Consider the following 20,629-nt stretch of genomic DNA (forward strand, 5'->3'; position numbering starts at 1 on the left):
CTCGTTGGCACTGGCACAGGGCCCCTCATAGTACGCAAAAGTGTCTCTGGCAGTGGGAGGCGCCACCCGCCGTCAAACACACCGCCGTACTATGAGGGGCCCTGTGCCAGTGCCAACTAGTGGGCCCCCCCTGTTTGCTCTGGATCATAGCACTTGGAAAGTTGAAATACTTACCTCTCCCTGCTCCACCGCCGTGACGTATTCCGCGTTTCCTGGGCCCACGAAAATCTTGAGCCAGCCCTCCGCCCCACAACTTTAGCCAAATGACCCCCTGTTTTCAATGCCTAACTATTATTATAAAGTAAATTAAGATTGACAAGCTTAAGCAATAAGAATTGATGTTTTTGGCATTAAAATGGGCACTGTAGGTGTTTTCCTGTCCTCCACACACTGCCGGCTTTGATTCCCCATTGACTTGCATTGGGTTTCGTGTTTCGGTCGGCCCCCGACTTTTCGAAATAATCGGGCGATTTCACCTGACCCGACTTTTGGCAAAGTCGAGTTTCGCTAAACCCGACTCGATCCTAAAAAAGTAAAAGTCGCTCAACTCTACTCTCTTGTAATCATGTGGCCTCATCACCATTTGTCTGCACTTTTTCTATGTATATTATTGATAAATTTAATAAAATGTTACAAGTTTTAAGTTCTTGATCACTTATACTCCCTCTATGCTGCTATAGGATTGTGTCATGTCCTGATGTTGTCTCTGGTGCAATATTCCTGTACTGATTGTTCTGGTGCTGTATTCCTGTAATGATGATAGTTCTTTCGTGCAGTTTTCATGTACTGATGGTGGTTTTGGTCATATACTGATGGTGTTTCCAGAGATGTATTCATGTACTGATGGTGGTTCTAGAGCTGTATTCATGTACCAATTATGGTTGTGGTACTGTACTCCTATACTGATGATGGTTATGGTGTTGTATTAATATGCTTATGGTGGTTCTGGTGCTGTATTCATGTACTGATGTTGTTTTGGTGCTGCATTTTTGTACGGCCAATGGTTCTGGTGTTGTATTCACGTGCTGATGGTGGTTCTGTTGTGTTCCACCATGTTCACCACCTCCATGAATGAGGAAACCTCATCCTGTAGCTTGTTTCTGTACATTTTCAGACAAGGGACTGGGAAATTCGATGGCTCTCAAGTGTCCAGGAGGTCTTTTACTCTGGGATCCTCACAGATGTTCTGGGAGCTTTGACAAATATGACTTATCCTTGCTACTTTATTTTTACACTTTTTAGTCTTTAGTGAAATGCTAGTAAAATAAAGTTTTACATCATGTAATAAACATGCAACATTTTTTTGTGCAAGGTGAGCCTGAATTGTGGCCCATTTTTCTTATTAAATCTCCCCTATTTTCCTCACATTGCTCTTTTATAAGCTTTCCGTCGTGGAGACACACGTCTCTTACACAATCCTGCATTATATTGGGGCCAATTAATTTTAATAACTTTCTCCGTATTTAGGATGATATATTCCAGACTCATCACTTAATAAATCTCTCCGTACAAATATGAGATCTTAGCGCACTGATGGGGACAGAGGGAACGGCCAAACAAAACAAGTGACTTTTGAAATGAGTGAAAGTTGAGGAACTTGTAGTTCCTATTCACACCACAGTTTAGTAGGGACGGGGAGCTGTACACACGACTTGTCTTATCCTGAACCATGAAGTTTGTTGCTCTGCTGTTCACCCTCTGCTTCGATGATGCTGTCGCCTTTCGAATTTGTTCTTTTAACATCCAGTCTTTCGGAGAGGTAAAAAGTGCCAAGCCAGAAGTGATGAATGTCATCGTGAAGGTGAGTCCTCCTGATCTGGACGCTATGGGTATTGAAGAGTAGGATTATTGTATAACGAACCATCATGAAATTTACATAGATGGTTTCTATAGACTCATTGAGTTGCATGTCTGAGTGCGATCCAAATATCCGATCAAACTCGGACAGGCTGCAATTTTTATTTCTTTTTCCGAGGAAAAAAAAACGCACTTGTGCCCCATAGCATAACATTGGTCCGAGTACGATCCAATGTTTTGCCAGATTGCATTTGGAACAAAAATACAGTCCTCTGCACCCGCCCTAATGATGAGCAATGTTATGACCTCTAATATATTTCTCTTTGCAGACTTTCTGCAGATATTTTTGCACAACTGGTACCAACCCAAATCTGGGCAGAAAATAATATTTTGTACTTGTTAAGCAATTTTCAATGCCGTAATTTATTTTCCACTTATTCCCTATTTTGCACAGTCATGTAGTTGTGCAGTGTAGTATCAGTGGTGGTGGTTACATCATGGCAGGGGATGGGCATTCATGGTATCATGGGTTAATTCTGAGCTTGTAAAGGACAGGGAGACGCACCCAAATGTAATGTTTATATATGAGAAGTGACTGATGTATTGAGGGGATGAAGTTTAGACAGAATATTGGAGAAAGAGTGTAAGTCTCTTGCCACGTTCTGTTAGTCGGAGTCCTGGTCTGTGTATTTGTACTTTCATCTGCTTAGGTTTGGAATATTGTCAGCAATCTGGATAATCCGGATTTTCCACTAAATCTCTTTTCTCAACAGAGATGCAGTGCGGGTGTGACTATAGGGGCTGCAATGTTGCAGCGGCGCTCTAATTTCTCATGGGACACAGTGGCTCCTCGGTTGCATAAGAATATCACAGTACTATAGATGTCACATATGTATCATACTTGCCAGCTCTGGTGGAATGTATGAGGCTCCCAGAATAATGGGAGACCTCCTGGACTCCCCAAAAAGTCAGCAAATTTTCCTGGCCATGACAAATTTGCCTCTTCGAAAACTGTTATTTTGGGGGGGTTCTTTATTCCCTGATCTGAGGATTGGGAGTAATAGACATAGAAGAGGAGCGTGCCTTCAGAAAGGGGGCATTAGCTATAACTGCTGCGATTCTTGCCATTAAAAGTTGGCATGTATGACAAAAATAGGTGTGATTGCTGGTAGTGGGCCAGCAAATTAGTACCCCAAATTTACCCGTAGGCTGCCACCTATCCGCTAGTTGTTTCGTGGGAGCTAAAAAATTGTGTTCTTTTATTCCTTCCTCTGATGATAATGAGTCTGCTGAAAACTCTTCTCGAAAGGACAGGAAGTGCATATCTAAAATAGCACAACAAAAGGAAACTCTAAGTATACAGAGACCCAAAAAAAGTATATTAAGGAAAATACATTTTTTATTAAATATTTAAAATCTGGTAATCCATAGCAGAGTAAAGCTAACCAAGCAGGACAGGAAGGTACACATCCACCACATGAAAAATGGTAAAAATTGAACACTGTATGGCACTATTATGTAATAGAAGTATGAGCTCACTATTCAAAACCAAATCTAATGTATAATAAATCAAGGCTCATAAGTACCATACACCAATGTAAGACTACATATACATAAGGAAATAGTATATACCAATGCTATCAGCATTCCACATGTAGCTGTTTAGAGTATACATACAGTATAATCAGTTGCAAAGTGCAGAGGAAAATGCAAAGTGCAAGAGGCGTTTACAAGCTAAAGTGCATATGTAGTGCAAAGGTTAGATTATATGAGCGAGATTACCTACATGTGGTGAGAGACCTGAGACCCCAACCTGCCGCCTCAACGCGCGTTTCGCTGATCTTCGTCAGGACAGGAAGTACATATCTAAAATAGCGTCAGTGGCCAGTGTGAAAATTCCAAGATTACTAACCTTGGGTTTTAATAAAGATCATGATATAGAAAAAAAAACCATTGCAAACATTTTTAAAAAAATACATTTAACACAAACTGGTCATTTTCAGTTGACTCACTCCCTTTAATGCCTTGACCATGGATGAATATAATGATGTTGAAGTGATAAATCGGAATTTCTTGGAGCTATAGCAATTTCAGGTGCTCGTAAGTTACGCACCGATGGCCTTGTTATTTGAATGAATGTTTGTGTCCTTTTTATGTATCTCAAAAGCAATAACAAATGGATAAAACATGAAATAAGAGGCCCACGTTTCTCAAAATGATCAATGAAGAAGATTTAAAGAGGTGATCAAAATTGTCATGACTTACGTAAAGGGTTTGTCTGTTATAAAAATGATATTTTGTGAAGACTCGGTGCTGTTATTAATGTTTATTCTGACGTTTCTTATCATCAGGTTGTTTCTCGCTGTGACATAATGCTATTGATGGAGATCAAAGATAGCACGGACAAAGTGATTAACTCACTAATGGCAAAACTGAACAGGTAAGTTTATATGTAGAGTTGGTGAGTCCCCATATTTTGGGTTCTTCACATTTCAGCAAAACCTACAAGAAGCTCAATATGGAGTGGCGCAAGTTGTGGTGCTGAAAAAGCTGCTTAAAAACGTCTTCAGCACTGATATGAAGGAAACAAAATAGGTCAACAGTGAATTAAATTTATTTTAACCAAAATACTTTATTGAAAAGTGACTTTTTTACCAAGTAGAATAAGTGATCTATCTAGCGCCACTTAGTATTGGTAGTTACCCTATAAGTCAATGTACGATCCTTGAACGGGCATTGTCATCTGATTTGGAATATTTTGCCAAACCAGAGTCTTCGAGATCCATAGATCGCATAGATAAACAATGTAGAATAGGGTATTAGTTCTCTCATTTATTATCACCTTGCAGGAAGGATTGTCAACGTACAGTCAAGTCTTGCAGTCCTAATTTTGTCTGTAGTGCTCCTTCCATAGATATTCATTGGTTTGTTGGTAACATAAGGAGAAGAACTGCAAAAACTCACTTTTCCTGTTTATCTACATAATTTGATCTCTCTTTCCTTAATGTCCTTTTCACACTTGACATATCAGTATTCGGTTTTAAAGTGTTTTTTTTTGGGGGGGGTAAACCAGCTTCCTTTTCGAATTCATTTGGAATGATTTAATGAATCGCAGATCATAAAAAAGAAGGATATCTATGTCCGACTTGTCTCTTTAGTGAAGTTCTATCAATTGGATGTAATTAGAACCTAATGATTACTTCTGTTCCCCCTTTTCTCTGTTCTCGAAAAATGTTCCTGAGTTGAAGAGATTTTCCCAGACAAGACCTTCAAATGACCCCACTAAACCCTAAATAGGACCTTTCACTGGATTTTTTATTAAAATGGAGTACCTTCTCCAATTGCCGTTGCTCTGCTGCTCATGGAACAGTTTTTTTTTTCCGTGCCCCTCTTTTCCAAAGTTATACCCCTGGTAATATAGGTGCAAATTTTCCTTCAACCAACTGGGCATATATCACAGAAAAAAAGCAAAGTCCCACAAAGAAGCTCTGTGGTATACGCCTAGTTGGCTAAAGCTACTCTTTAAAACGAGATGACCCCACTTAGGTTTTAAAGAGTATTTCCATCTAGAGCATTTATAGGGTATGCTGGAAATATATGATGATGCATAACATCTCTTAGTTAATTCAAAGTGGGCTTGAATTCCAGATTTTGGAATAAAAGGAGAGGTGGCTGCAGAATTGCTAGGCTACTTCTAAAAAGGCCGTTGTGAGCAAGTAAACATGGGACTTCTCAACAATTAGATCATATCTTAATGGTCCATAAATATCTAGGCTGATTGTACCCCTTCAAGATGATTGATGAGGTTTTTTCTTGGCCTCTTCCCATCTCAAAAACATTTAGGCTGGGTTCAATCCATGTACAAAATAGACCGCACATAGACAACACAAAGACCAATGGTCTGCACATGGACAGTTTTCTACGCTGACAAAATCCTTGAAGTTTTAAGAGTAGAGATTAGCGAATTGGGTTTGCAGGACCCTGGTCCAGTGGCCACGTCAATTTTCGGGAGCCCGGTGAACCGGCTACTAACTCGCGGTATCCCGGTGCCTCTTTTGATTAGATGTCTTGAATCGAGGTCAACAATGACATGGTGAGGTACATACTAATCAAAAAGGGGGCGGCGGTGTTTATGGGCTGGTAGGAGTTGGTTCACAGAGTTCCTGTCCAGCGCCCAGGGCTGTTGGACCAAGATCCTTCAAAACAATTGGCTCATGTGAAATCGGCTCTGTTTCATGTAACAGATGCAAACGCAATGTCTGGACCTCTGCTAAGTCGTGTATCTGCTACCAAATGTACACAACGTTGATCATTTTTTCCAGTAAGCTAACATGTATTTTTGTAAACCATAGTGACTCATTCTGTGGTTTTCCGAATTGTATGTGTGTATTGTTATCTAACAGTGGCCACGGAGGAAGATGTGTAAGGAAGCAGTAACACACATGATCCTGTTTCACTGCTGTTTGGGTTTGCTGCAGCAGACCTCAGCCCATGCGACCCTTTGAATAGGATGGATGATTTTTTTTTGTTTTTGGGGAAGTTCCAGTTTTCTGTTCCGATATTGGAAAAGCAAAATGTAACACTTAATGCCAGTATGAAAGTACCTGAACACTCCTGCACATCCAAACAGAACAGTCTAACCCTAAAATATCTTTGTTGCAAGCAGAATTGCTATGCAGTATAAATAATATGGTATAGATCTTGGCCCTATCCTAATCCTAACCCTAACCCTAATTTAACCCTAACCCTAACCTAATCACAATTATAGTATACATATTGTTTTTAGAGGCATCACATGTGCAAAAAAGTCTCCTTGTAGCTACAGAATCGGCAGTGTAAAAACAATACATACATATATGCAATCCTTAGCTGTAGATATGTGGTGAAAATTCGGTTATGACTCATGAGGCATTGGTATTAAAGTTGCAGTGTACTGTATGTATTCTGTCCTCACTAGCTGAGGCAGGCTCATACGTAGCTATACAGTCAGCTAAACCGCTATACCGGGGTCCAATAAGGAGACTGTGGTTGAGTCTGTGCTTTATTAAACGTAGTGGTATATTGATGCGGTGAAACTGTGAACAATGATATACATAGTATCAGTGCATGGTATAGAACAGATACATAATACACATGATATACATTATGCATAACATTTAGAAGGCTAGAAACTGAACTGAGAGTACAACTGGCTAGGCTAGGCTAATATGGAGCAGAAATATCTATAGGAAGCATAAAGACATACCGGCAATGCAATCGCAAGGGGGATGAAGTGAAGCGTCTTTCCTTGAAGGCAGACTGAAGAAAGTGAAAGGAAAAATGGAGGGAAATGGAGGCTGAGCTACCATAATGCATTGCAAAGGAGGAGGAGAATCAGACATGGATAATACAAAAACAAGATTGAACTGCCAACATAACTCTGGCCGCTAGAGGGAGCCAAAGCATCACAGATGAATAAAGGCATGAATATATCAATACTGTATACTGAGGAAACTGCAATTATGCAAGCAAATAATCAGGGTAACAATATTAGATGGCGGAGACAGAACACTCCCCGTCTGGCATCAACGGATGTCACTACTCCTTTCTTCCGAAGGCAACAATAGGACCAGTTCAGATACCGGTCTGGAAAATGTCTTAGGTTCATTCCCTTTTGTCATCCTTAGCTCAACTTTGTGGACGTTGCCGTCCTTGCTCGGGAACGTTGCGGTAACTAGGCCAAGTGGCCACTGGTTCCGATGAATCTGACAGTCTTTCACAAGAACAAGGTCACCTATGTTCAGATTAGGTTTAGTAGATTGCCACTTCGTCCGTGGCTGCAGGGTAGACAAATATTGTTTGCGCCACCTGTCCCAGAAAGTATTTGCAAGACTTTGTACCTGTCTCCATTGGCGCTTGTAGAGGTCCTTCGCGTCGAATCCTCCTGGAGGGGTACTGGACAGTCCCGTTTTCTGGGTAAGTAAAGTAGATGAAGTCAATAACAAGGGCTCCTCAGGGTTGTTAGGAACTGGAACCAGAGGTCTTGCATTGATTATAGCTGCAGCTTCAGCCATGAAGGTGATTAGGCTTTCGTAGGTGAGCCTCGCTGCTCCTTTACATTTTTCCATGTCACGAGTTCTGGTGGTCCTGAATGAGCGAGCTATATGAGTCAGGCAGGTAATGGCTCGAGTAAGTGACTTCCAACTTGAGAATCTGTCGAACCTGCAAGATCCAAGCTGGATAACAGAGGTCATTGTATGTAGTGTAGACACCTGAGGGCGGATTTCAGCATCTGAGTCCTCTCCTACTAGTTCGAAGGTGTCTGGAAAACATTCCTCAATGTACAAGAGTTTTGGTCCAGAGAGCCATGTTGTGCTTCCTAGTCGACTTGCGTCAACTGCTCTAGTTGCATGATCTGCGGGATTCTGGTCTGTGGGTATGTAATGCCACTGCTTTGGGTGAACTGATCTCCTGATTCGTAACACTCTGTTATTGACATAAATGTAGAATCGCCTGGTTTCGTTGTGGCTATATCCCAGGACTACTTTGCTGTCTGAGTAGAACTTGGCCTGTGTCAGGTCGATATCCATTTCGGATGCGATGAACTCCGCTAACTCAACGGCTAAGACTGCGGCACAAAGCTCTAACCTGGGTATAGTGTGCTCTGGTTGTGGTGCTAGCTTGGCCTTTCCCATGACGAAACCAATGTGGCACTGACATTTAGAGTCTACAGTTTTGAGGTAGGCAACAGCGGCAATTGCTTTGACAGAAGCATCTGCAAATACGTACAGTCTTTGGCTCTGTATCTCAGTAGATGGCACAGGGGTGTATGGTCTTGGCATATGCAAGTTGGAGAGTGCCGCTAACGAGTTCTTCCACTCTTCCCACTGGATCCTCTTATCAGGTGGCAGAGGTGCATCCCAGTCAGATGTTTCCCTAGTTAAGTCTCTTAGTAGGGCCTTGCCTTGTATAGTAACAGGAGCTGCGAAACCCATGGGGTCGTACAGACTGTTGATGGTAGACAGGACGCCTCTACGTGTGAAAGGCCTTTCTTCCTGGCTGACCTGAAAGGTGAAAGTGTCTGATTGTAGATTCCAGAGAAGCCCGAGGCTGCGTTGCATTGGTGCGGGGTCTGACCCCAGGTCCAGGTCTCTGAGACCATTACATAGGTCTTGAGAAGGGAACGCTTCCATGAGTTCTTGGCTGTTTGAGGCTATTTTATGAAGCCTAAGGTTCGAGCAGGCAAGCATGTCCTGAGCTCTCCTGAGAAGACTGATGGCAGTCTCATTTGAAGGCATGGCTTTTAGACAGTCGTCGACATAAAAGTCCTTTTCTATGAATTGTCTGACATCTGCTCCGTATTCTGGTTCTCCTTCCTGAGCTGACCTTTTGAGTCCGTAAATGGCGACTGCAGGTGAAGGACTGTTGCCAAAGATGTGCACTCTCATGCGATACTCTGTGACTTCTTTAGTAGGATCATTGTCTCTGTACCAGAAGAATCTTAGGAAGTTCCTGTCTCTCTCTCTCACAAGGAAACAATGGAACATTTGCTGGATGTCAGCGATGAAGGCAATGGAATCCTTACGGAAGTGCATAAGTACACCCAGCAGTTTGTTATTGAGGTCTGGTCCTGTCAGCAGAACGTCATTCAGGGAGACATCATTAAATTTAGCACTGGAATCAAACACGACTCTGATCTGGCCTGGTTTCTTAGGGTGGTATACTCCGAACATGTGTAGGAACCAGCATTCTTCAGAGTCTTTGAGAGTGGGAGCTAGTTCTGCGTGACGGTTTTCAAAAATCTTTGACATGAAGGAGAAAAAGTGATCTTTCATCTCTGGTTTCTTTTGCAGATTATGAATGAGAGAGGAGAAACGTTGTAATGCCTGATTTCTGTTGTTCGGTAGACGTGGTCTGTGGGTTTTGAAGGGAAGAGGTGCGACCCAGCTGTTGGTCTCATCTTTAACGAGTCCCTTGTCCATTACCTCTAAGAACAACTTGTCCTCTACCGACATTGCCACTTGGTTGTCCTGCTTAGTTCTCTGGAAGACTGTGCCCCCTAACTGATCCTCATAGCTTCCCGACACTATACTGCTGTCGTGAGTAAAGTCTATTAAATGATCAGGTAGTTGGATGCTGTGTGGCAGTTCCCTGACATGGAACTCATTGTTACAAGGTTGAAACAGAGATGGACGTCCTTTCTCCAATGTATTTGTCAGCATGCTTGTCACAGAAGATGGGGCGTGCATGCGTCCCAAGCATACGTTGCCAATTATGACCCATCCTAGGTCTAGCCTTTGGGCATAGGGAGCATTGTGAAGTCCATTGATATGACGTCTCACTTTATGAACCTGTAGGATATCTCTCCCCAACAGCAGAATTATCTGGGCCTGATGGTCGAGTTCCGGTATGAGGTGTGCTATTTGTTTTAAGTGAGCGTGATGGATTGCTACATCTGGCGTAGGGATTTCAGATCTGTTGTCTGGGATCTGGTTACATTCGATGATCGTAGGTAGTGGTAGGCAGAATTGTCCGTCTAAAGACTCGATCTGGTAGTCAGTAGCTTTCCTGCCTGCTGTTGTCACAGTACCTGCACACGTCTTTAAGGAGTAGGGAGTGCTTGGCCCTTTGATGTTGAATAGGTCAAAAAACGTTGATCTAGCCAAGGATCGATTACTTTGGTCATCTAAGATAGCATACAGTCTTACAGCTTGGTCTCTATGGCCCTTCGGGTATACTTTGACGAGGCATATTTTTGAACAGGCAAACAACCCAGCATAGCCAGCCACTAGACTCTAAAACTTAACATTTAATATGTATACCTCTAAAATTATGTGTACTTTAAAAACAATTTGGTGCTCATGTTTAAACGTGCACTAGACAAGAAAAATGGCATGATCTCACCCAATTGCTGTCTCTCTTCTTGTTGTAGATTCTTGTGCTTATTGAGAGCACGGCATGGGATGGAGACCAATAGACCTTTTCCAATGGGGGGGAGAAGAAAAGAAAAAAAAAAAAAAAAAATATAGCGGCGTCCTCCATGTGAGGGACTGCCTTATCCTCACATGGAGGACGCCGCTGAATGAGGTTATGTCTGCCACTGCAGAATACCTCCATTAACCTGGACATTTAACCTGGACATTTTATTCCCCTGATGAACCCCCGTAACGGGGAGGGAAACGCGTTGGGAAGAGAAAGAGGACATATCATCCAGGGTGGTTATACTAACCAAAGGGCTTCATTAAGTAGGCTCAAACTTGGGGACTGCCCTTGTTAGGGCGGGAGTCTTATACACGGGGCACGACAGGGAAGATAGCTTTAAACCCTTCCCCCCCACCTACCTATATTTTTTTTTTTTTTTTTTTTTTTTTTTCTTTTCTTCTCCCCCCCATTGGAAAAGGTCTATTGGTCTCCATCCCATGCCGTGCTCTCAATAAGCACAAGAATCTACAACAAGAAGAGAGACAGCAATTGGGTGAGATCATGCCATTTTTCTTGTCTAGTGCACGTTTAAACATGAGCACCAAATTGTTTTTAAAGTACACATAATTTTAGAGGTATACATATTAAATGTTAAGTTTTAGAGTCTAGTGGCTGGCTATGCTGGGTTGTTAGTTAAAAGTGGTCAGACGTGATTAGGAACGATACGTTCTGGTTTCTTTCTTTTTTCCTGCTGAATTCATATATTTTTGAACAGGACCTACTGTCTATTGTCCCTTTGCAGACCTCGGTGCATTGTGAAGTGATCTCTGGCGTAGCTGTATCAGTGTTCCTTTCCTCCCCGCCATGCTCACTGTCAGCTGGCGTGTTTTGTGTACTCCATGGAGCTGGGCCAGGGTGTAGAGCGGTGTTATGATCTGTGGTGCCACATTCTGTGCATTTTACACTGACCTTGCAATCCTTGGCGAGATGAGCTGTGGACGAGCAGCACTTGTAGCAGATACCGTTTTCTTTCAGGAAGCTTCTGCGATCTGGCATAGATTTTCCTCTGAAGGCTCTGCATTTCAGGAGAGGATGAGGCTTCTGATGAAGTGGGCACTGCTTGTCAGGGTCCTGCACCTTTGTCTCTGATTGGGAGCAGCCAGCAGACCTGTAATTAGAACCTGGAGAAGAAACATAAGTCTTGTGTACTGCCACAGATGTTCTGCGTGGATTTGCAGGTGGTGATGGTGTGGCATATGGTATTGCAAAGTCAAAGCTGGGATCGTTTCTAATTCTTGCTTGTTGGTGTATGAAGTCTACAAAAACGGAGAAGGGAGGGAATGGAACGCTGTGTTTGTATTTGTACGTGGAACCATGTGTGAGCCACCTCTCCTGTAGATTGTAGGGCAACTTCTGGACTATAGGGTTAACACCTCTGGCTGTGTCGAGAAATGCAAGTCCCTGTAGGTCGTCCTCGTATTTGGCAACTTGGACTTCCTTTAGCAAGTCGCTTAGCTCTCTAAGTTTCTGGAGACCTTTGTTAGATATTTTAGGAAAGTCATCGATTCTTTTGAACAAGGCTCTTTCTATTACTTCTGCTGAGCCGTAACACTCATCCAGCCTTTTCCAGATCTCTTTGAGGCCAGTCTCAGGGCGGTTTATATTAATGTCTCTGATCCTTACTGCGTGTTTGACTGACTCTTCTCCCAGGTATTTGACTAACAGGTCTATCTCTTCCCTGTGTTGTAGCCCCAAGTCTCTAATGACATTTTGGAAGGAAGCTTTCCAAGCTCTGTAACCTTCAGCTCGGTCAGTGAATTTCATGAGTCCCTTGGCAACCAGTTCACGTCGTGTGAAGAACTTGGCAAATTCTGTCGTGAACCGGTTGTTAGCAGAGTATACTGGTGATGGGTCGCCCTGATAATGATGTGAGGTGCGTTCATACCTGTTAGTGTCCTCATGGTGGCGCCAGCCGGTGTCGTATTGCTTCGGCCTGATGTACGGTGCGTCAGCAGGGTGATCCACGTTGGTTACCTGATGAGGGGCAAGGTAGTCATTAGCAGAGTTGTTTTGCCTCACATTTTCGAGTTTGTTTCTGTCCTGAGCCTCGTGACGACTCTCGCTCACTTCGCTGGAGGTGTCGTATTCTGGTTTTGGTACTGGTTCAGGGTTATAGTTTGGATCAGGAAGGTCATTAACATACTGAGATGTGTGTTGTGGTGAGTCTTGCAGTGGAAACTCTAGACTCGACGTACTGCTTTGGCTATGCAGCTTGGGATTTTGCGCGGCTTCTAGCGATTCTGCTTCGGCGAGGGCTGCAGCAGCTTCCCTTTTTGCTGCTAGGCTTTCTAAGGCGGCATCCACACGTGCCTTCTCTAACTGCGACCTTCTCTTTTGATCGGCTCTCTCTAAGCGCGACCTTCTCTCTTGAGCGGCTCTCTCTTCATCTATGCGTGCTTTTTCTAATTTAAGTTGCATCTCTTGGTCAGCAAAGCTCGCTCGTATTTTGGCAGCTTCAGCATTTGCGCGGGCAATGGCGACAGCGCTGCTGATGGATGTTGTCTTTGAGGAGACGGAAGTAACAGATCTTGTCCTATGCGATTTGTGAGACATGGTGTCTTGGAAAAGTGCTTGGCTGTGCAGAGATTGCTGTAGCTGTATTTAGTCTCTGAGTAGCTGGTGACTTGAATCCCACTAGTTGGATGGCTGCCGTTTCACTGTTCTGTCCTCACTAGCTGAGGCAGGCTCATACGTAGCTATACAGTCAGCTAAACCGCTATACCGGGGTCCAATAAGGAGACTGTGGTTGAGTCTGTGCTTTATTAAACGTAGTGGTATATTGATGCGGTGAAACTGTGAACAATGATATACATAGTATCAGTGCATGGTATAGAACAGATACATAATAATAATAATAATAATAATCTTTATTTTTATATAGCGCTAACATATTCCGCAGCGCTTTACAGTTTGCACACATTATTATCGCTGTCCCAGATGGGGCTCACAATCTAAATTTCCTATCAGTATGTCTAATACACATGATATACATTATGCATAACATTTAGAAGGCTAGAAACTGAACTGAGAGTACAACTGGCTAGGCTAGGCTAATATGGAGCAGAAATATCTATAGGAAGCATAAAGACATACCGGCAATGCAATCGCAAGGGGGATGAAGTGAAGCGTCTTTCCTTGAAGGCAGACTGAAGAAAGTGAAAGGAAAAATGGAGGGAAATGGAGGCTGAGCTACCATAATGCATTGCAAAGGAGGAGGAGACTCAGACATGGATAATACAAAAACAAGATTGAACTGCCAACATAACTCTGGCCGCTAGAGGGAGCCAAAGCATCACAGATGAATAAAGGCATGAATATATCAATACTGTATACTGAGGAAACTGCAATTATGCAAGCAAATAATCAGGGTAACAATATTAGATGGCGGAGACAGAACAGTATGCCCATATGTGAATCATGTTCCTACAGCTCCATCAGTCATACCTTTACAGGATCACACCTAACAATTTATTTCTAATGTTTTTTTCTTTCCATAAAAAATGTGCAGTCGTGGCCATAAGTTTTGAGAATGACACAAATTTTGGCTTTCACAAAGTTTGCTGCTTTTCTTATAGAGAGGCAATTTGTATTAACTGTAGATTGTTATGGAGAGTGATCAGATGGATTGCAAACAAGTGCAAAGATATCCCTTGCCATGAAAATTAACTTAATAACAAACACCCCGTTTCCACTGAATTTCAACCATGGCACAAAATGACCTTCTAACATCATTTCAGGAAACTCCTCAGTAGCTCAGGAGAAAGTATTCACTAGGACAAGGCAAGTCGTCCAGGACAGTCCCTTTAAGCTGCACAGTTTAATATGGAGTCTTAATGGCATGGTCCTATGGGAATAAAAGAAAAATGGTCTCTCTCCTGGAAAGATTGAAAATGATCTCAGTGTTGCCACTGCCGGAGGTAGCTACCCCTTAAGTCAATGTCCGACCCTTTAGAATGCCATGAAATAGAGATATTAACCAATTCAGACATCCTTCTACACACAGCTGTTTACTCCTCATCAGTGCAGGGTGTGGCTGGCGGACTTGAGTAGTACGCTGGGTGGTAAGCCATATAGGCATCGTACTGGCGACATAACAGTGCTCAGCCAAGGCCCCAAGGAATCATAGGGGTAATGGAGACTTTATCATAGACTTGATCTCAGGAAAGTACAGATTTTTCTATTTCCTTGCAGCCAGCCGGAGATGGAAGATGAATTTAGCTTAATCATTAGCCAGAGACTCGGACGCAAGACCTACAAAGAGCAGTATGCCTTTATTTATAGGTAAGCGGGTTATGGACGTTATGGCCGCCATCTTGTCGATACTTTGTGACTAGTGGACATGACTTCAGTAAGGCACAAAAAGCTGCATCTGCTGAAACTAATATTACAGCTTTGATAACATTTCCAAAATATTATGTCCATTGCAGGAAGCATCTGGTCATGGTGAAAGACTTTTATCAGTATCATGACCATCAGATTGGAGATATCGACGCCTTTTCTAGAGAACCTTTTGTTGTCTGGTTCAAAACCTATAAAAATGGTAAGATCCGTCATGGCTATAACAGGTATGAAGAGTGAACCCTTCATGGAAATATCAGTATTATTCTTGTATCTCATGCCGACATATTACGGTACGTTCCAATCTAAAATAATGGCGCAATCAGGCGACCATATAAATTGGACTGAGATCGGATCACAGTGCACGGACTGGCCACGGCTATCCTCACCTGAGCTTAACAGGTGCATAGAAATCCACAAAGCTGTCATGCTTGGGTAGGTAGAGCCGCCGGCCAGTCCGAGAGATGCGGTCCGCTGTCTGTCTGCTTTATACGGCTGGACTTGAAGTGTGCACACTGGATGCTAAATGATGGGAGCATGAAATCCAGGGGCAGATAAATAATTGGGGCCCAAAAGGTAAAAGGGGCCCACTTCCAACTCCAAAGCAGCCAGCATCACACAGACACCTTCTTAGACTGTTCTTGCCCAGGGGCCCTCTTCTGTCTGCATCCGCCCTTGGTGCAATAAACCATGGACATGCGAGTCACGTTGTAGGTCAGATGCATTTATAACCTTTTATCTTTAATGCGATTCATTTATTCTGTATTTCTCCCAAAAGATTTTGTGATCATCCCTCAGCACACAACACCCGAGGCTGCCGTCCGTGAAATTGATGAACTTTATGATGTATATCTTGACGTCAGGCAGAAATGGAAAGTTGAGGTTTGTCTGGGACAACATCCTGTCATTACACAATGTTATAATAACCATTATATTTGTCTCCGCAAGTCACATTAAAGGGGTTTTCCACTCTCAGGCTTGTGGACAATGTTGATTGTGTAACGTGCACACTGTTAGGATTTTGCACTGCTAGCCGGTTTGGGGACGTTGTGACTTGACCACATATATGCGATTTGCATAGTGCACAGAGAGAAGGAGATGAGAAGCTAGTCAGAACATGTAAATTGCATAGATGTGGTCACGTGATGAGTCTTCTTTCGCACTTCCGTCGTTCGGGGTGCGTCATAATGCAGTGAAGTGACGTATCGACGAATGTTGTGAAAATAGTGGAAAACGTGTGCAACGCATCCAGTGTTATGACGGATGCGTCAAAGGAGTTCCTGCCTGCATTTTCAGGTATAAAAAAATCCTTCCGGGCATGCTCAGAATGAAAAAACGGGATACGTCGCTGGATTCCTGTGTGTGGAGGTCAGCGACGGATCCTGCGTCCATAGGCTTCCATTATAGCCAACGATGGACAGCGCTGGATCCGTCGCTGACCGATTTTCCAACGTGCAGAAAAAACGTTCCTCTGAACGTTTTCTCCGTACGAGGGACCGCTATTTTCGACAGATCCAGTGCACGACGGATGAAACGGATGGCCATCCATCACAATCTGTCGCTAATACAAGTCTATGGGAAAAAAACAGAAAAATTAGCAGGATCCTGTTTTTTCAAAACTCGACGGATTTCGACAGGAGGAAAAAGACGGAAGTGTGAAAGAGGCCTAACAGAGCCAAATCCTAACAGTGTGCACATTACACACCATAAGTATTTGCCAAGCAACCGAAAATTTGCCCTTGAGTTAAAAACCATCTGTAATTGTACGTTTGATTTAGTTAATATGAAAAATAATAAAACCTGAACGTTAGTTGAGTACAAATTTCTGTTTATAAATCTCTACTGGCCATATAAAGTCAGAGGTTCCTATTGCAATCTGTGGACTCCACATTATTGATCATAATATGGCCCCGTGAATGAAGCCTAATGGACTGTACATCTCCGCTTTAGGACTGTTTTACATAACAATAGATAAATAGGTCAGGATTGGTGCACTCTCCAGAAAATGTGGTGCTCGAAGGAAAAAAGGCACAATATAAGAGAAAAGTAACCTCCGGCACTCAACAAGTCCACACTTTTATGTTCTCAATGAAGATAAATTTATTCAAAGACAGCCATCAAAAATTAGTAATAGACAAAAATTTCCAACGTTTCGGCGTATTGCCTTTTTCCCTCTAAGAAGGGAGGAAGTAAAGGGCTGAAGCATTCCAGGTTTCTCACTTTTCTGCCATCCCATCCCTGCTACATCAACAAGTGCTGGGAAACAACGACCTCGATTCATGAAGACCGGTGTTGTTCATGTTATTGTTAGACACTCTTGATTCATTAATTAATCAAGAGTGTCTGACCAGTGGTGTGCACCTCTGTGCGCAATGACAGAAATCTTACTCCAGTCAGTAAGAGACTCCAGTTCAAAACCCTCACAATGACATACAAAGCCATCCACAACCTGTCTCCTCCATACATATGCGACATGATCTCCCGGTACTTACCTACAGGCAACCTCCGATCCTGTCAAAACCTCCTTCTCTACTCCCCTCTCATCTCTTCTTCCCACAACCGCATCCAAGACTTCTCCCGTGCTTCCTACATACTCTGGAACTCTCTACCGCAACACATCAGACTCTCGCCTACCATAGAAACCTTCAAAAAGAACCTGAAGACTCACCTCTTCCGACAAGCCTACAACTTGCAGTGATCCTCAACCTACTGAACCGCCGCACGACCAGCTCTACCCTCTCCTAGTGTATCCTCATCCCTCCCCTGCAGACTGTGAGCCCTCGCGGGCAGGGTCCTCCCTCCTTATGTATCTGTGTGCCTTGTTTTTTGCTCATGTTTAATGTATTTGTCTATATTTGCCCCGTATTCACATGTAAAGCGCCATTGAATAAATGGCGCTATAAAAATGTATAATAATAATAAGGAATGCCATAGCTAATCATGTAGTGCCCCGTTCCACCCCAGTTCTGCTAAAACACACCAAAAGTTGCAACATATTTCCTCAGCTCCTTGTTGCACAAAAATCTTTCAAGTTTTCAAAGTGATTTAGGCCACTGGATCAAGACCAATGTGTTTTTTTTTTCTTTTTTTCAGGGATGTTTTCTCCTTTTCGTAGTCATTTAAACTGTGCCGATGTCTAAAAATGTGGGGTTTCCGGACTCTTAATATCCTGATATCTTTGTTTACACAGAACTTTTTATTTATGGGTGACTTTAACGCTGACTGTAGCTATGTCCCCAAGAAGTACTGGAAGAACATTCGCCTGAGAACCAACCAAGAGTTTACTTGGCTGATTGAGGACAATGTGGATACGACAGTAAAGAGCAGCACCAACTGTGCCTACGACAGGTAATGCAGAGGCTTGTATAGTACATAGGGCATCTCCTAGCAGAAATATCAACGGGATGGGTTGCTTCCTTTGATAATTTAATTGAATGTTCTACTTATAACATAAAAGGGAGCCAAAACAACAATTTGGTTGGGATCGACCAACCATCAAGTGTATATGGGGGCCTTCCAACTCTTCCCCTGATAATGTCGTGCAAGAGAAGGATCCAGCCAATTGTATTTAAAAGGCTGATCCTGTTTGATGCGGTTTGGCAGTGGCTCTCTCATAGAAAACAAGAGGACTCAGTCGAGTCGAGCATTCCTGTGTACACGGGACTCAGGAGAGGTGGATGTTGGCCAAACAGATTGTTCAGCTGACACTAATCTAATGTGTATGGCCAGCGTATGGGTAAGAGCTAATAGAGCGTCCATCTTGCATAAAAACTTGTTAAACAATGGCAACTTGATGTTACACCCTTAAAACCATGCGGTGAATCAGCTCTTCTCCTGCAAAATAAAGTGATTGTTTAACAAGCAAAAAAACAGCAATGGCTTCTGCAGTTTTTCGTCACTTTTTGGCTACAGTATAACAGCCACGCTCTCTGGCCTTTAAGAGGTATTCACATTTTATTAAATTGCTTTAGTTACCAAGCAACATGGAAATATGCAGGTTTGCTAATTGACATGATTTTTAACTGCAGTCATTCTTTTCCTGTGAAAGCTTTTATCTTACATAGTGTACAGCTAGTTTACAAGGAGCTCGACCACCAGTACCTGGCCGAGTGTGCACAGTAGTTATATTCCAGGAGATGAGTTTACGCCTTCGAATTCAGCCCCTCACAGATCTACGAGCTGCTCAAGAGAAAACTTAAGAATACCCTTTTAATCTATCAGAGAATCTTCCGGTGGGACAACTCTGATATTATAATTGGCCACGACTGCAAACCTCTCTCCCCTTTCTCTGTGTCAGTAATCCAAGGGTAACTCTCAAATTTATGTTGCAGTTTCCTCTGCCATAAATATAGATGAGGATTAGCTTTATTTTCATTTTCAGATGACACTTTTTTTTTATTTTAGCTGCTGTACTGGAATTTTTTCCTATGCATGTGATCGGAGTTGCAGAATAACAATTTTGATGCATAGGAGATCTGCGTGAAATGCGACATGTGTAAACTTACATTCACATTGAGGCTTTTTCAGAGGTTTCTTGGGAAAAAAATGAGCGCAAACTCTCCAAATCCTCCTCTAAAACATGGAGTTTCCACTCTGTCTTTGCTAAAAAAAACTAAAAAAGACTCAGTGGGAACACACACCAATATGGCGTCCATAGGTGTAGCTGAAAAGAATCATCTTTGGGGATATTCTGCCACCGATGTACGTAGGTGAGATGTGTCTTAGGGATGTGAGCACAGATCTCTGTACGAGCAATGGCAGATCGGTTACTTGCTATCCCTGGCCTCTCTCTTGCCGGTCCAGCTGCACGTGGATGATCCAAGATGGAAGATGCAGTGGCCAAACTTTTAGGTAGTTTATTCACAGTACCTTGACAAATGATGAGTAGGGAACATGATGGGATGAGGTAGAAGATGGAGGTTGGAGGATAGAGGTAACAGGAGAATCCTCTTGTGCTTTTATCTTATGCTTTATAACCAAATTGTTGACTCCATATTGCAGGATCGTCCTCTATGGCAAGAGGCTAGTGAACTCTGTAGTGCCAGGCTCTGCAACCGTGTTTGATTTCATGAAGGCCTACGGACTGACCGAAGCGGAGGTTTGTGGTTCACTATCATTCAGACATCATTGATCAAAGATTTTTTTTTTTTTTTAATGCAATGCACACAAAATGCAAAATGGATCCTCTTTTATATTTCTAGGCTCTGGAAATAAGCGACCACTACCCTGTGGAATTCCAGTTGACCCACATGCGTAAAAAGAAGATGTCCATGGCTACAAGATGAAAAGGGATCATTTTCTATATCTCAATTTTATTTTTTATACTTTTATTGATAAGTGTTATTAATAATTGCTAAACTAAAGAAAACTTATTCTCATAAAAATAAAGTGAAGAAATAACACCTAATGAATGTGACCACAATGAGACTCCGAGCTGGGATTCACTAAGTTAAAGAGCAGCTGTATTTTTAATGTATTCTTTCCTAATAACTTTTTTAGAAAAATCTACTTCTTTCTCCTCCAGGAGTAATCT

At 42.6% G+C, this 20,629-nt stretch overlaps 1 protein-coding gene across 1 annotated transcript; it reads left to right on the plus strand.

Moving 5' to 3' along the window:
* The first annotated feature begins 1,617 nt into the window (after positions 1-1,617).
* Positions 1,618-20,511, plus strand: DNASE1L3 (deoxyribonuclease 1L3). Its single transcript, XM_069736658.1, has 8 exons — positions 1,618-1,801; positions 4,149-4,237; positions 14,950-15,039; positions 15,186-15,298; positions 15,875-15,978; positions 18,287-18,444; positions 20,098-20,194; positions 20,298-20,511. The coding sequence occupies exons 1-8, from the start codon at positions 1,670-1,672 to the stop codon at positions 20,379-20,381; spliced, it is 867 nt and encodes a 288-aa protein (XP_069592759.1). The 5' UTR covers positions 1,618-1,669; the 3' UTR covers positions 20,382-20,511.
* Positions 20,512-20,629: the final 118 nt, after the last annotated feature.

The sequence above is a fragment of the Ranitomeya imitator genome, chromosome 8, assembly GCF_032444005.1.
Source record: "Ranitomeya imitator isolate aRanImi1 chromosome 8, aRanImi1.pri, whole genome shotgun sequence".
Taxonomy (NCBI): Eukaryota; Metazoa; Chordata; class Amphibia; order Anura; family Dendrobatidae; genus Ranitomeya; species Ranitomeya imitator.

Coding starts and splice junctions, on each gene's coding strand:
- DNASE1L3 (XM_069736658.1), top strand. CDS start 1,670: ATGAAGTTTGTTGCTCTGCTGTTCACCCTCTGCTTCGATGATGCTGTC. Junction 4,238..14,949: donor CTAATGGCAAAACTGAACAG/GTAAGTTTATAT, acceptor ATTTCCTTGCAG/CCAGCCGGAGATGGAAGATG. Junction 15,979..18,286: donor GGCAGAAATGGAAAGTTGAG/GTTTGTCTGGGA, acceptor TTGTTTACACAG/AACTTTTTATTTATGGGTGA.